Genomic DNA, 16,350 nt, shown 5'->3' with positions numbered 1-16,350 from the left:
CGGAGCTAGGAGCAGTTGTGGGTCAAGGATTCAAGGTCAAAGCAGAGCTCAAGAGTCCGGACATCAGCGTTTCTTTGGGCGATGTGGTTGTCGTCGTTGTTGAGTGATTCTATGCAGCATCTTGCCATTGAACATGGCTTCCAGCTCCTAGGTCACGTGGCGTGATGCGACAGGCTTATCCAGATAGCCAAAAAAAATGCAGCTTGAAACGACAGGCAGTAGGATGCCAAGCAAGGCGCAAACCAAAGATGAAGCGTGATTCAAGATCTGGGTTGTTTTTTTTTGACAATACTACAAGGAAACACCATATAAAGGCCTTGGTGCCTGGTGATGAAACTGCAGTTTCCTACTCTCCTCGCCCCTACCTGGGATGCCACTTGTATGGATCTCTCCAAGCTTCGTCTCCGGCACTGACCTCGTTCGTGTCGCCTAGGTTGCCCGTGTTTCAGGTGCGCTTATTCGGTGTCGGCGATGAGCGCAAGGATCATCCTGTACAAGTAGTAGAAGAAGCTGACGAGGTAGAAGCCGAGTTTGATAAAGCAGACCTTCTTATGTTGAGACAAGGTGCGGAAGATCTCTGTGGCGTCCAAGGTATGGTTTTTGTTCATGACTTTGTTGACGTTGAATGCGACGAGAGGAGCATTGAGTAGGAAGGCAAGCCATTGCCCGCTGAGTAGGAAGAACAGGGTGAGCACTGCGTGTGCTGCCATTTCGGGGAGAATGAACTGTCAAAGACGTAGCGGACAGGGAAAAGAGAGCGAGAGCATGTCAGCGAGACTCGAAAGGGAAGGTGGAAGCGAGAAGGGTGAGGGGGAAAAACGTACCTGATTGAGCTTATTGCAAAGATCAATAGGGTTGATGTAGTCGCATTCGAGATCGGAGAACATGATGATCTGTTGCGTCGTTGGGTGGCATATCAATGATAGTAGGTATGGATGTGGCAGATGTTGCCCGGAGGATAAAAATTGAGACCAGTGAGAAAGGAGTCAGCGATGGGCATGGTCAAACTGGATCCGCACCCTGGATTGCATGATATTGAGTACGCACGAAGAAAACCATAGTGAAGAGAAGGACCGCCGAAAGCAGGACCGAGAGCAGGAAAAGCCATCCTGTAGATTGTGGCCACCACCATGGTTTAGCGTCGTGTCGGATGTGAAGAGGAGGAGGTGTGCGATAGGGTTGCCGTGTGACAGATCGTCGAACATGGGGAGCGGCGTTACAAAGAAGGAACGGGCAAAGCGAGATAAGAGCACAAATGTCAGTACGATTCCCTTCTGAGCCACCTGACAGCAGCATTTACGACGGTGAGCCCACGCACCTTCTCCCGACATCTTGAATACGTTTCGAGAAGGGGGTTGAAGCTGAAAAAGGTGGTGTTTGCTGTCCTAATGATAAGAGATTCGTGACGCTAGGTACGATACAGTGTCCGAGAAGTCTGGGGTAGATCGAACACGAGCAGAGGTCTGGACGAGTGCGGTGCGGGACCAGGTCGGTTTCGTTCGAGTATGGCAGTCAAGCTACGACGTGCGAGCTTGGAGATGATGCTGGATCGATGGGAAAAAGAGCGTCGACGATTCCGTGCGTCGTCGCGCTGACGATGTGGAGAATTCGAGCTGAACAGGCAGTCAGCGTCAATCGTGAATCACGAATCACGAATCACCGCTTTCTGCGTGTGAGAGCTGAAACGAGTCGTGAGTGGGCGGAGTTGTGCCTGATATAATTCGTGATTGGCATATTTACGATTCAGTCAGTTCGTGGTTCTACGCAGCTGCAAAATTCACAATTGACGATTGCGACTTGTGATTGGATCTCGTGTCTGTGCGGTGAGCCTTTCTTCTTTTCTTCCTCGTCATTTGTACGGTCCTCTGCGTATGATTTGTAAACTCACGACTGTATTGACACAATCACGAATGAGCCAGGGATGAATGTCCTGTTTGATGACTCTCGCAGCTCACACCACAGATCTCTCGCACTCAAGTTCGATGTGGGGAAGTAGCGACTCAAGCGGAGGTGTAGACACGAGATGTAGCATCTACAGGATTCACGACTGACTCACGACTCACGACTGTACCCACCTTCACGATTTGTACCTCGTGCCTTGTGCCACTCAGCTCCACGGTGATCGATTCACGATTCACGATTTGCTGTCCGCGACCCCCCGTCACTCACGACTCACGACTATCCTAAGAATGTAAGATTCCGCCTGATTTCTTGCAGAAAGAAAAGCAAAAAAGGAAAAGAAGAGTCACAGCGAGTCGTGAGTTGTCCGCAGCTTTCTTTGGGATTTTTTCTGGTGTTTCGTGTTTTCTCTTTTTCTTTGTGTTTGGCAAGTCGTGAGTCTGAGTGTCGTTTGCAGCCAAAAATTTGTTTCTTCTTGACTGAAAATCCTTCCTTCCCTTCCTCATCGATCCCCATCCCCATATACCCGTTCTGAGACTCCAAGTCGGTATCAGAACACTCGATCATACACAAGTAACATCATCGTACGTATCCTTGATATATGCAATCACTTTACTCGCCTCTTAGGCCCACTACCTCCCTCCCTCTTTTGCAAAATGATGACAAAAACTAGATGACGAGTCTTAGAGTCCCTATTAAACGGGAGGCACGTCGACCACTTCGGTGAGAGACGCCTGGGGGATTTCTGTGCTGTTAACCCTAGGCTACCTAATCCTGAGCTCTTTTCTTTTCCATGCATTGGAGTTTGCGGCAAACGGACAAACCATCTGACACCAGATCGATTTTTCTTCTTCTTTTGTGCGTCTTACATTGCTTTAGATGCCACAGCCGGCCTCAGACGACGGTTACGATTCTGACTCTGGCTCCGAGTTCGACGCCTCTGATGTTCAGCTCGGCCTCGCAGATGGACCGCTCGAAGGCGATGACGAGGCTAACCCGCTCGTCTCGCGCATCGGTGGTCGCGCCGCATGGCTTCCTATGAAGGCTTGCCCATCTGACAAGATTGCACAGTGCAATTCATGTGAGCAGCAGATGCAGCTCCTCGTGCAGATCTTTGCACCTCTCGTCGAATCTCCCTATGACCGATGCCTTTTGGTCTGGGGTTGCGCTAGACCAGCGTGTCAGCGGAACGACGCCTCTTCGTAAGTTTCACTCTACAACACCATTAATATCGTGGCCATCGACGCTACATAGGGGGCACAGGATTAGTATCAATTTCTTCACTTGACGCCCCGTGGGTTCTGAAAAGATTTACAACTTTGACAAACGAGCTTTTTAACAATGATGCCCCCATGTATTTTATCGACATGAGACATGATATCAAGATGGCTCTCCTCTTTACAAACGTCTTCTGTAGCACCATCGTTGACCTTTCTCATGTTTTGTTCCGACCTTGTTTTGCCAATTACAACAGATTACGCGTGATTCGCACGCTCAAATTCAACCGTCGCTGGGCTGCGAAGCTTGAAAAGCAAAAAGCCAAGCGTCTTGCTCGCGAACAGGCCAAGAAGGAGCGCGAAGCGGCAGCTGCCAAAGCCAAGCAGGAACAGGAAGAGCGCGCCAAGATCAACCCATTCTCGGCTCCTGCTGGCGGTGCCAATGCCGGATTAGGAGGTTTGCTCTTCGGCGGTAGCTCAGATAACCCTTTCGCCACCGCCGCCGCTGCTGCTCCTGCATCAGCAACGCACGTCGCCGACGAGGCGCAAGACTCTGACGATGAATCGGGGGATGAGTCCGACGAGGGGGATGAAGAATCCGAGAGCGAGAGGCTAGCCGAAGAACTTGCGCTGAAATCCGATCTTGCTGCCTCAGCCCCCACGGCTGAATCTACATGGGTGGAATCGTCGACGCGATATCCACCGCTCTACCTGAATACCGTCCCCGAGCCTTGCTCGTCCTCGCTCTCCAAGAAGCTCTCCAAGCAAGAAGCAGCGATGCTCAAATCCGCATCCGCATCCGGCGCCCTCACCACCACTGACTCTGCCGCCGACGACGCTGACCTCAAGGGGTTCGCCAAGGAAGGCTATGAAAAGATGCTGCTCGACGGCATCGACGATACTTTTGAACGTTTTCTAAAGCGGGTTTCTGTTGAACCGAGACAGGCTGTTCGATACGAGTTCGGTGGCCAGCCAATTGCTTTCCACGCCAAAGGCAAGATCTACGATCTGCTGTGGCCCAAGGAATATCAACCAAAAGCGGGACAAGGTGTTGCTGTCACCAAGGGTCAATTCACCGCCGGCTCTGCTGCTCCTGGAGAACGCTCGTTCAGCGCACGAGCAGTTCCTCCTTGCCAGCAATGCGGCGCAGAGCGGGTATTTGAAGCACAACTCATGCCCAACTTGATCAACTTGCTTCGCGCGGATCAGATCCAAGCTGCCGACGGATCGGTCGCTCCCGATGCACTCGAAGTCTCGTTGTCCGAAACGCAAGATGAAGAGGCGAAACGAAAGGCGGCGATCGAGCAAGCTCTCGGTCGACGCTTGCCTGGCTCTGCTGAGGGCAACGGGCAGAAAGCGACGACCGGTGACTTGACATTTGATGCGAGGACCGGGCTAGTCTGGAGCACAGCATTTGTGTTTGTTTGCAAAAACGACTGCTGCAACGGTGAGCTGCATGGTGACGATGAATGTTGGCAGGAGGAAGTCGTTCTTGCTCAATTCGAGGATGAACAGTAATTCCTCTCCTCCTTCGCTCTCGCATCTGTGCTCTTGCCAACTCATTTATACTTTTATTCAATCATCGCATCATCGCATCTCACTGTACTCTTTCCATCTATCGTCCCCATCGCATTCTATTGCATTCATCCTGTATTTGTACCTCTCCCCCACCCCAATAAATCTTCCTAACGCACTTGACCACCTCATCTCTCCTTTGTGGGTCACGACTTCTCGACGTCATTGCAGACCTGAGTGTTCCTGTCGCAAACACAGACGAGCCTCGTCTTGGTTGCAACCGACCTTGATCTTGGTCACGAAAAAGAGGTGGCACGAAATTCGAAGTGCATTCACGATTATAGGACGTCGCGGTAATCGTCATGCTGGCCTGCTGCGTGGTGCTGTATCGGCTGCTGGGCAGGGTAGCGTCTCTGTCTCTCGCTAAGCGTCAACGGTACGAATCTCGCCACAACAGCCGCGATGAGAGCCATGCTTCCTCCGAACCTTAAAACCCAAACTGTTCCTTTCGCTGGATTCACCACGCCACCTTGCGCTACTCGATGATCCCTGTCAGCCAAGGAGGCCAGCGCCGGAGAGTTCAAGACGAGATGTGTGGCGCTGAGACTCGAGTGTACGGCGCTGAAGATGAGCGAGGCGATGATGGCGACGACGAACTGTGGAGCGACGATGGCGAGGTTGTGAATGCCCAGAATAGTCCCCGCTCCGCCGGTTGCGTTCTGTGGAGTGGGCGCATGCGACGAGTAGGACGAAGAGCGCCATCCGCCACCATCACCGCAATGCGGTGCTACATGGAGCGATTCGACATCCTCACTGCTCGCCGTCGAAGTGCGTGGTAGAGGTGCACAATCCACCAGCGACGCTCGGATTCTCTCCCTCGCACCTTGTTCTCCACCCCTACCCATCCTTGTAGGTGATACCTGATCAATGTACTTGAATCCTCCCCCAGCCCCGACATCAGCTTGGTCCACCCTGCTAACCGATTCGTGAGCACTTGGCTGGCTGTGCTTTCTTGGCCGCCCCTCTTCGGTCGCCGCTGCCCTAGCCCTCATCCGAGCTGGCGACCAATGATCTTGTTCGAATTCAAACGGAGATGCGCCATCCTCGGCCTCCCTCACGAACTCGCCGACCAGCGCAAATGGTGCCCACGCAGCAACGCTCCACGGCACGCCGACAAGCGCGATCACCACCGTAGCTTGCCGTACCGTAGACGCCCAAGCTGTCCCGACGAGCATCAAAGCAGCAAAGACGATCGAGGCGACGCTCCAGAATGTTCGTAGCGTCAGACCTTGAACTAGACCGCGGGTTACGCGCTGAACACGCGAGATGCGCTCAGAATGCTCGCGATCCGCCGTGTGCCGTGGTTCGCTCCACAGTGATGCGCGATCCGCAGGTATGTTGATCTGCAACGGTGGGGTGGGGGTCTCTTGGCCGTTGTTTGAATCAGCATTTTTGAGACAAGGTTGATCACGTTTTTCACCGGCCAAAGCGAGATATGGCAACAGCGCTGCAGAAACGAGCGAAATGAGAGCAAACATGAGCATGGCAAACGATCCACGCTCTGCATCCCGGTCCGAGCTCGGACGGCCAGCCTGTCCACCCTGACCAGCATCAAACGGCTGTACAAGGATGAGGTCGTCATGTGTACGTCTGTGCTCGAGATTCCGCTCGTACTGCGCGATCTGCAGGATATATGTAGTGCTGTAGAAGAGGAACGGGAACCAACCCATGAACGCAAACAGCTGTACCAGGCATACCCTCCGTACCGATCTAGGCAACCTGCGGATGGCATGCCATACATCATCCAACGTCGCCTGGGCGGTGCTCCATGCCGAGGTGCACATGGATTGTCGTTGATGCGTCGATTGCGAAAACCGATCGTCTGTCGGCGACTCGGAGATGCACGAGATGGTGACGCTAACGCACGAGATCATGGCGAGCAACGAGATCATGGCGAATCGCCGAAACTGACCTCCCCCGAGCCAGCGCAGCGATTTCCAACTGGCAAGGTCGACCCATCCGCACAGATACCCCACCACGTTGCCCGCATGGGTCATCCTGCCCTGCCACGCATTCGCAATAGTCTGCTGTTCGGAAGGCGCGGTATCGAGGATAAGCGCTCGCGAAGCAGCCTGAAGCCCATTGAGAGCAAAGTCGAGGATCCAAAAGGCCATGACCGAGATAATCTGCGTGGTGGAATGGACCAAATCGTGGCGGCGAGGATCCCAGTCGGCAAGTCCGCCTCCGAAGAGATCGACGAGGGAAGTAGAGATAGGGACTGAGTAGGCAAGAGTAATGGTCGAAACAGTCAGCAGCAAAGCCGAGATGATCATGTATTTTCGGCGACGAAAAGATGATGTGGAATGATCCGAAAGCGAGCCGACGACCGGCTGAGCGATGAGACCGCTGAGTGGGCCGGCGAGCCAGACCAAGCTGGTGCTTTGCTGGCTTAGACCGAGCGAAAGAAGATACGGTGTTCCGTACGCAAGTTCGAGCGTCCATGCGAGCTGAGCGCCTGCCAGACTGATTGTAAGAACGATTAGGCCGAGCCGAGAGAGTTTTGGTGAGCGAACCGCAAAGGCGTCCGACAGTATCGCTTCCGTGCCATCGCCTAATTGGATCGGGTTGAGCCTGTACAAGCTCAGAAAGCCGCGTGACTGAATCCAATCGGAAGCTTTCCCGAGAGCGTTGCCAAGTCGATGCTTGAGACTCGGTGGCGCGTTAGCCTGTGCCTCTGCTGCTTGGATCGCTTGGCGCAGCCGCGCGTTACGGGCGTCTTCCGACTCGGTGCGCCAAAGGTGGAAACCATTCCGTCTTCGCTGGTCATCCGGGGTGGCGCCTCGAAGCGTCGAGCTAGGCTGACGAATCTGCAAGGCAGGATTATGAGGCGATTTGAGCAGCTCGTCGAGGCTGGCAGGTGCTTCAGGCGTTTGTATGCGGACCTGGCTTACAGCAGGCGTCGAGTGCAATGTGGACTGCGTGCTGCTGCTAGGCTCTGCGGTGTGTTGCGGCGATATTGACGGCATCCTCGAGGCAATCCAAACAGCAGAGAAGACGAGTACCAGAAGAGCAGAGCCGGATCACAATGTTTCCATATCAGCAAAGAAATTTAAAACGGTAGGGTAGGTCGAGCAGTAGGTCGGATTCGCAAAGTCCCTGACACGGCCAGCGGCTCGAGACCCTGTGTAAATATCTGTTAGAGGCAACGAAGGACGTCGTTTTGGAAGGATCGCTGGAAGACGTAGCTTGGGCTTGTCCGAGCAGGTGATCGAGCCCACTTTTTTCTCTGGTGATGGTGTGAAGCTGTAAGCGCAGATGGCTGGTGGTACGTGACTGTAACTGTATGCACTACTCTCGCTGAATAGTACAGTGGAGGAATCTGCATCTCGATTGCTACGAAAAGGGTCTGTGTAGCGAAGAGCTCTCCAATCACGAATCGGCTGATCCGCACTCTTAGACGTCACCACGCACCGTTCTGCAACTCAGGACTCAGACTTGGTGGAATCACGATTTTCTAGCTCTGTTTAATTTTATGTTTCCTTCACGACTCGCCCTTTTTCATGTTTTCGGCAGTCGGGAGATTTTGTAACTGCTAACTTTGTCCCCTTCTTCTCAAACGACTACAATCGGATCGCCTTCTGTCATCCGACAACATTCTTTGCGACCCGTACTCCAGAGCAGGAAGCAAACGACAGGCAAGTAGCTTTGAAGCGTAACTGGCTCAGTTTCCGGGTTTCTTGCACGCCTGCATCCATCTCGACCACCAAAATCGTAGATCCGGCTGTGCTAGCCGCCATTGCCCATCATGGACGACTACGACGAGTTCGGCAACTACATCGGCCCACTTTCGGACTCAGAGCTTGGTTCAGACGACGACCACTCACAGGGATATGGACAAGATCCACCTCCATCTCTCGAGCAACCTGCCCCGCTTGAAGGATATGATGATGGCGAAGACGATGACGAGCGTCTCGCCAATATGGAGCTGGATGAAGACGGCAACATAGTGCCTCAACATGCATTGATACGCGTCGATGAAGCTGCGTCAAACGCAGTGGTATTGCACGAGGACAAGCAGTACTACCCTTCGGCATCCGAAGTTTACGGCGAAGATGTCGAGACCATGGTACAGGAGGAAGACGCACAGCCACTATCGGTTCCCATCGTTGAACCGATCAAGGTTCGGCGCTTTGCAGTGCAAGAGCAGGGTCTGCCAGAAACTCGCTTCGACAGAGGCTTCCTGTCGAGTCTCATGGGTTTCCCAGACATGGTGAGGAATGTTGCTGTGGTAGGACATTTGCACCATGGAAAGACAAGCCTGCTAGACACGTTGGTGTATGAAACACACAAGATCGAAGTAGACATGGATACGCATCTGCGCTATACAGATGCGCATTTGCTCGAACGTGACAGAGGCATCTCAATCAAGAGTGCGCCGCTGTCGTTGGTACTGGAAGGCACAAAGCGCAAATCGTACCTGTTGAATCTCATTGACACGCCGGGGCATACCAACTTCCAGGACGAAGTGGCTGCAGCCTGTCGTCTTGCGGATGGAGTCGTGCTCGTTGTCGATGTAATCGAAGGCGTCATGTGCAACACGGTCCAGATCATCCGACATTGCATCCTCCAACAGCTTCCTATTGTCCTTGTGCTGAACAAGCTCGACCGTCTCGTGCTGGAACTCCGACTTCCCCCCAACGAAGCATACTACAAGATTCGGCATGCCATCCAAGAGGTCAACAACTGCATCGCTTCCTTTGACGCCAATCCTGCGCTTCGTCTGGGACCCGAACGGGGCAATGTTGCCTTTGCCTCAACGCAGATGGGCTATTGCTTCACGCTGCGCAGCTTTGCCAAACTTTACGCAGAGACGTATGGCGCCAGCATCGACGTGGACGCTTTTGCCCAAAGACTGTGGGGAAACATCTACTACAATGCGGAATCGCGCAACTTTTCGAGGAAGGCGCCAGATGCAGAGAGCAAGAGGTCGTTTGTGCATTTTATCTTGGAGCCGCTGTACAAGATCTACTCGGCTGTGCTGTCTTCCGACACTCACACGCTCAAGAGGACATTAGCCGAGCTGCGAATTCGTCTGAAACCAGCAGTGTTCAAGGTGGATGTGCGACCTTTGCTCAAGATCGTGCTCAACCAATTCTTTGGTCCATCGCAAGGACTGGTCGATCTGGTGGTCGACAACATTCCTTCTCCCAAAGATGCAGCGGTCAAAAAGCTCGAAAAGTGCTATACAGGTCCTCGAGCGGGAGCGATCTACGAAGCTATGGCAGCCTGCGATGCTGACGCGTCACTCGTAATCCATGTATCCAAACTCTATCAAACCATCGACGCGCAAGAGTTTCGCGCGTTCGGACGTGTCATGGCGGGCACAGCACGTCCAGGGATGCGAGTCAAAGTGCTTGGAGAAGCATTCTCGCAAGACGACGAGGAAGATATGGTACTCGCCACAATCCAAACCGTCGGCGTCTATGAGACGCGCTATGTTGTGCCGACAGACGGTGTTCCCGCTGGCAATTGGGTTTTGCTCTCGGGTATCGATGCGTCTCTTTCCAAAACTGGCACGATTGTCGATGCGTCGCTCGCCACCGAAGACGTTTCCATCTTTGCCCCGATTGAACACATGACGCAATCCGTGCTCAAAGTCTCGGTCGAACCTTTAAACCCCTCAGAACTACCAAAGATGCTCGAAGGCCTCCGTCGCATCAACAAGAGTTATCCACTGGCGGTGACGAAAGTGGAAGAGTCGGGGGAACACGTCATCATGGGTACTGGTGAACTGTACCTCGACTGTGTGCTGCACGATCTGCGAGTGCTCTTTTCCGAGATCGAGATTCGCGTTTCAGATCCAGTGGCGCGCTTCTGCGAAACGGTGGTAGAGACGTCTTCTGTGAAATGCTACGCATCGACGCCAAACAAGAAGAACAAGCTGACGATCATCTGCGAACCTTTGGAAAAAGGGGTTGCTGAAGACATTGAATCTGGGTTGTTGGATATCAAGATGCCTCCCAAGCAGTTGGGCAAGGTGCTGCAAGAGAAGTACGGGTGGGATCTGCTGGCGAGTCGAAGTGTGTGGGCTTTTGGACCGGATGAACGGGGAGCGAACGTTCTTGTCGACGACACCTTGCCTTCGGAGGTGGACAAGAAGTTGCTGTATGCGGTGAAGGAGAGTATCACCCAGGGATTCCAATGGGGATGTCGAGAAGGACCGTTGGCGGACGAGCCGATGCGCAACGTGAAATTCCGCATTCTCGATGCAACACTAGCGCACGAGCCGATTCACCGTGGTGGAGGCCAAATCATCCCCACTGCGCGCCGTGCCTGCTACGCGGCGCTGTTGATGGCGACGCCGAGACTCATGGAGCCGATCTACGAAGTGGAGGTACAAACTACGGCCACTGGTGTCGCCGCCGTGTATACGTTGCTTGCCAAACGTCGTGGCCACGTTGTCAAAGATACTCCGAAACCTGGCTCGACGCTGTATACGGTGCAAGCGTACATTCCAGTAATCGACGCCAATGGCTTTGAAACCGACCTGCGCATTGCAACCCAGGGCCAAGCGTTCGCGATGATGTTCTTCAGCCACTGGAGTATCGTACCGGGCAATCCGATAGATAGCAGTGTAAAACTGCGCCCGTTGGAACCGGCTCCCATGCTCGGATTGGCCAAGGACTTTGTGGTCAAGACGAGAAGGAGAAAGGGTTTGCCCGAGAACGTTGCTGTAGCCAGCTACTTGGATGCCGAGATGACCGTCGCCTTGGCTCAGGCTGGCATCGAGATGTAGATCAGCCAGCATCACGTTCAATGCGTCTCACTGCATGGAGCTCATCCCGACACGATGCGTGCTTGTTTGAACAATAGTGGTGTGGTTAAAGCAAACCTAGTCGACACCGTGGTGTGTGTGTGTGTGTGTGTGTGGCGACGCTATCATGACATTTCTGCATATTCAAGGTCACGGTTTGGCGCTGGAAGCGTCGTACATCGCGCTCATATGCAGTGTGACCGCTTAGTCTGACTCTTTCATATCCGACCCTATCTGCTCTGCACTGCAACAAGTTTGTTATCTGGCATTTGAGCGAAATCAGTGACCATCGAGACAGTAACCCTAAGTGAGTGTCATGAGAACTGCGGGCGTATCTTGCTTGTTTCAAGCCTGCGCTTTTGCAGCCTCCTCATTCAGAGGCAGTAAAAGGCCGTTCTTCTCTAAGAGATCTTCCAACTCTCCGCTCTGGTGCATGTTGATCACGATGTCGCAGCCGCCGACGAATTCGCCATCGACGTAAACTTGTGGGATGGTGGGCCAGTCCGAGTACTCTTTGATGCCTTCACGCAGTTCCTGGTCTTCGAGACAGTTGAAAGTTTTGAGCAGCTCGGGTTTTACGCCTTGAACCTGCATCACTTGGATGACGGCGCGGCTGAAGCCACACATGGGCATGTCGGGTGTTCCCTTCATGAAGATGACCAGCGGGTTGGATTTCACCGCCGAGTCGATCTTGGCGCGCGCCTCCGTGGATAGAAGCCGTGTGAGGGATGTATAGGTTGGAGTGAAGCATGCACGCGTCGGGTTGCAGAGCAACGACCCACGTGCTGGCGCTGATCGCTGTAGCAGCACAAATACAACGTCAAAGCAAGGTGGTCAGTGAAGCGTCCCGCATATCATTCAGAACCAATTGCGGCGGCGACCGCACTTACAAGCAACCCAAGACTCTGTCTGAAAACCGCCGACATTTTTACGTCAACTGCCAAAGGTATGTCGAGCGTTCGAATGCGTTTGTCGTTGACGATGGAAGAGCAAACGCAAGCACCTAACCTTCCGCCCACTATCGTGTGGAGGACCGACTGTACCGTATAAGCACGGAGAAAAATGGGCTCGTCAACCTTTACGATTTCCACCGACTTCTCTCTTCCCAGTCACCTCTCAAGCTGACTAATTTCCAGTCCTTCACACCTAGCATGTTTCTTCGTTGTCACGTGCCAACGGACAGGCGTGAGGGTTAGTCGTGCAACTAATTTCCAGTGCCGGTGTAACATCGAATTGCTATATTTACGGTCACGTGTCACATCTCGTTCATGACCGCCATGGGAAAACAAGTGTTCACGTTTTCCTTCACAATCGCCACTTCACTTCAAGCGCAGGATAACAGTCGAGGCTCGAACAAGATCTGGATTCATTCGTATTGACATTTATTTTTTAATAGATTTTTGGGTTGCAGGCAAACGAGACATGGCGAAGTAGGAGCATAAATAGGCGACGTGGAGCATAGATAATACGACGACGGATACTACGGAAAACGTTCTGGGTCAACACTGAGAGGGTGCGAAACCTTTTGGGAGGCAAAGGCATGAGAGCCGCCGAAGGAATAACGATACAAGTACAAGGACAAGACAGGCAAAGCGAGATCGCTGCTGTCAAACTAAGACAGCAGTGCCAGCGCGTCGTTCCTCTCCTTCTCGGCCTGTTCGCAACGTCGCTTCCACGACTCAACCTCAGAGGTGAGAGCTTCGATCTTCTCGTTGAGCAGACGAAGCTCTTCCGCCTTACGGTGTCGAGATCGTCGAGCGGCCAGCGTGTTCGAAAGACGCTTGGCAACACGAGGGTCCTTCTCGCGTCGAATGGCAGCCTCCTCCTCGGCAAACTCGTCCACTTCGGCGGCGCGAGCAGTGTCACGTCGGGAAGTGGCAGAGACTGTGTAGTAGGTACGCTTTTGGATGGGAGCATCCAGAGGCAGAAGGTCCGTCGATTCCATGCGTCGCTTTGTGCCTCGGGATTCACTAGTGGCCACCGGGGCAGAAGACGATGACAGCGACAAACTCGTTCGTTGCAGAGCAGGAGGGGTCGCCTCGGTGCTCGAAGGAGCGAGAGCCTGGGGAGCGCCCATTGAAGTAAATGCTAGTGGCGAAGCAGTGAGTACTGGAGTCGAAGACGCAGCGACCGAGGTGCTGCTGTTGTTGGAAACAGCAACACTGGCGGTACTCGACGAGGCGGAGAGCGCAGCACTGCTCAGGGCTCGTAGAAGCGTCATAGCGGGATCTTCATTTGAGGTGCCAGAGCCAGCCGCGGGTTTGTTCAGCTTGCTGAACGCCATCTCAATGGGAAGCTTGGCAGGCCTGGTCTCAGGAAACAGGGTAAAGTCAGAGCCCATTTCAGGGGCACCAAAATCACCAACGGTGGAGGAGCCAAAGTCGTTGTGAGCGGGCTCAAGCGGGCTCACGTTGGACGAGGCGTATCCATCCTGAGGAGGGAAGAGGGGAGCGCCGGCGATACCGGGCACTCCGAGATCATCCTCGTAGCCATCCAGAGGCAGCAGCGGGCTGGGGCCGCAAGAGTCGATCTCGAAAGACATCGAGTCGGTCAGCGCAGGCGACGGGTCAGTCCACTCTGGGGAAGAGAGGAAGTCGACAGCGGCCTGGGCCTGGAATCCGTGTCCGATCCACGAAGGGTCATCAGCAGACATGGGGTTGAGACCGAAGGAAGCGGCGTTGAGACCGGTTCCTACGGTCTTGGCAGAGTCCGCAAAAGACGCCCCGAAAGGCAGCATCGGGACTGTGCTATCAGCAGAAGCAGGCATCGTGGCGTTGAGCTGGGCGATGAGCTGTCGATAGTTTTGGATCTGTTCTAGACGTTGAGTCTGAGCCATAGACACGTTGGTGTTAGTGGCTTCAGAAGCAGCAACGGGGTTAGAAGGCAGAGTGTGACGACGTCCAGCGGCAGCAGCTAAAGCAGAAGCAACAGCAGCAGGAGTGATGCTAGGTACTCTAGCAAACGTAGGCTGGGCAGCAGGCGTGGTCGGATGGGCCGAGCTGGAGCTAGAGTTAGATGTAGCAGCGACGGCTTGAGATTTGGACAAGGGACGGATGGCAGCCAGGGTAGACTGAAGCTGCTTCAGCAAGTTGGCTTGCGCAGACGTAGATGAAGGGTTTGAGATGGCGGCTTCGAGGTGAGCTCGCAGAGAGATTGGTTTGGTGGCAGCAGCAACAGCAGCAACAGGGGTGCTGTGTGAAGTGGTGTCGAAATTCAAAAGAGAGATGCTTGAAGCAGAGGCACTATCGTTGGTCGGGTGGTAGACACTTTTCAAAAAGGGTGTTTTGACACTGTTCGAGTGACTGTTGGAAGACTGGTTGTTGGCTTGAAGATTGTTGTTGGCCGAGGCGAGGCATGCACTGGGGAGTGGGGAAAACCATGATGGCGAAGTAGAGGACAGCTTGGTAGGAGCTGTCAGATTGACGTTGGAGATGTTGTTAAAAGAAGACAACGTAGAAATCAACCCGGAAGGGAGATTGGGTAACAATGTGGAAGTGGTGGAAGGGGGGAGAGGCTGTAACGGAGAGGTTAGGGAGTCTGTCCTTTCTTCGTTTTGTAACGAGAAAGAATCGAGCGAGTCTAGACGGGGAGACCGTTTAGAAGAACATGGTGGGCCAGCTACGTGGTCAGTGGTGATAAAGCAGCTGTAGGAAATCGTCGAGATCGCACAGGGCGATAGTTGTAGGCAAAGTTAGAGTATTACGGCGAGTCCGTAAACAGAAGATTGTTCCTGAGGGAAAAATGGACAATTGAGATGGAGTTGGTTGGAGAGTATCGCGAAGATGGGAGGATGGCCTTTGGTGATGTGGGAAACAGGCTTGAATATAAGGGGACAGGCAGCTGAAGGCAGCTGGGGGCAGCAGTAGAGAGAGTCGACGGGAATGACGAGCGACGGGAAGGTGAGGCGAACCAAAAGAGGTACGAGAGCAGTGTCAAGAGTGAGGATGGGAAGAAAAACGAATGACCAAGCATACGAGCAGTGTCCAAAGAGCTTTTGAATAGGGAGGAGGACACTGTCTTTTCGCCCTAAATACAAGATAGGTTCCGCTTTGGAAAGACTGGTGGACTGCCTCGAAAATTGAGGGTGCGATTCAAATTTGGCGAGGAGCGGGAGGGGCGCGTGATGCGGTACACCAACACTCACGATTGGTGAACCGAGTCCAGCTCGGTCGAACTCACACTTGGAACAAGCTTTGCTTGGGCGCTTTTTTCCCACAGACGCCCTCATCATCTTTCACTCCGCTTTTGCACTGAAACTCAGAGCCAACGGTGTGTATATTGCATATTGCGTATTGCTGATTGCTGATTGAGAAACTAGGGTTTTTCTGGATCAAGCATGCTCGCTCTGCTTCATGTCTCTTTGCCCACAACAAAAGGGATATGGAGTTCCAGGATCAGGGGAGTGGGCGCAGAATTGAAGCTGTCCTCTTGTTGGTCCCCACAGTGAGGTGAATGCCAACCAGTGGCAGAAGCGAGGCGATCCAAGCAGCGGCAACAATCACTAATCTTTTCGAGGATCGCAAGCCCTCGTGCATGCTCCGGTGAAAAGAGCGGCCAAAGCTGTTTGGCGTCGGTTTAGTAAATTTCCCTGCACAACCTGGATTAAACATTCACGATTCAATCACGAATCACGATCCACGGAAGGGTGCGCCACAACCTGCTGTGCTAAAGTGACCAGAGATGCCGCACGCCGTGGTTGTCAGGCTGGCGCTTGGGTTGCGGGTATCTTCACGGAACCCCCGAGGAATGATGAGGGGCCTTGACAATGGTATCCACTGTTCGTGGGAGAGAAGCGAGCTTGGAATGGACACGTCGACAAGGAGAGCAACTTTCACCTATTCACGTTTTGTGGATCGACGGAGACGAGAGCGCCGGCAAAGCGTGAGTATCAAGTAACTATGCTAC

General features: G+C 53.5%; 6 protein-coding genes across 6 annotated transcripts; 2 read left to right on the top strand and 4 right to left on the bottom strand.

Moving 5' to 3' along the window:
- Positions 1–455: 455 nt before the first annotated feature.
- UMAG_11488 (putative COPII component) lies at positions 456–1,331 on the bottom strand (the record flags this gene model as incomplete). Its single annotated transcript, XM_011391244.1, has 4 exons — positions 456–725; positions 825–893; positions 1,048–1,109; positions 1,319–1,331. 4 exons carry the CDS (start codon positions 1,329–1,331, stop codon positions 456–458), a joined length of 414 nt encoding a protein of 137 aa, XP_011389546.1.
- Positions 1,332–2,778: 1,447 nt separating this feature from the next.
- UMAG_11487 (uncharacterized protein) lies at positions 2,779–4,634 on the top strand (the record flags this gene model as incomplete). Its single annotated transcript, XM_011391243.1, has 2 exons — positions 2,779–3,101; positions 3,374–4,634. The coding sequence occupies 2 exons, from the start codon at positions 2,779–2,781 to the stop codon at positions 4,632–4,634; spliced, it is 1,584 nt and encodes a 527-aa protein (XP_011389545.1).
- A 335-nt stretch (positions 4,635–4,969) lies between these two features.
- On the bottom strand, positions 4,970–7,657 carry UMAG_02869 (uncharacterized protein; the record flags this gene model as incomplete). The annotated part of the gene is made up of 1 exon (XM_011391002.1): positions 4,970–7,657. The coding sequence occupies one exon, from the start codon at positions 7,655–7,657 to the stop codon at positions 4,970–4,972; it is 2,688 nt and encodes an 895-aa protein (XP_011389304.1).
- Positions 7,658–8,436: 779 nt separating this feature from the next.
- Positions 8,437–11,427, top strand: UMAG_02868 (putative ribosomal elongation factor EF-2; the record flags this gene model as incomplete). Its single annotated transcript, XM_011391001.1, has 1 exon — positions 8,437–11,427. The coding sequence occupies one exon, from the start codon at positions 8,437–8,439 to the stop codon at positions 11,425–11,427; it is 2,991 nt and encodes a 996-aa protein (XP_011389303.1).
- Positions 11,428–11,790: 363 nt separating this feature from the next.
- Positions 11,791–12,371, bottom strand: UMAG_02867 (putative glutaredoxin; the record flags this gene model as incomplete). Its single annotated transcript, XM_011391000.1, has 2 exons — positions 11,791–12,243; positions 12,336–12,371. 2 exons carry the CDS (start codon positions 12,369–12,371, stop codon positions 11,791–11,793), a joined length of 489 nt encoding a protein of 162 aa, XP_011389302.1.
- Positions 12,372–13,057: 686 nt separating this feature from the next.
- On the bottom strand, positions 13,058–14,281 carry UMAG_11486 (uncharacterized protein; the record flags this gene model as incomplete). The annotated part of the gene is made up of 1 exon (XM_011391242.1): positions 13,058–14,281. The coding sequence occupies one exon, from the start codon at positions 14,279–14,281 to the stop codon at positions 13,058–13,060; it is 1,224 nt and encodes a 407-aa protein (XP_011389544.1).
- Positions 14,282–16,350: the final 2,069 nt, after the last annotated feature.

Source organism: Mycosarcoma maydis, chromosome 7, assembly GCF_000328475.2.
Source record: "Mycosarcoma maydis chromosome 7, whole genome shotgun sequence".
Taxonomy (NCBI): Eukaryota; Fungi; Basidiomycota; class Ustilaginomycetes; order Ustilaginales; genus Mycosarcoma; species Mycosarcoma maydis.
Note: the sequence above shows the minus strand (reverse complement) of the source record. Positions and strands in the feature narration are given on the sequence as shown.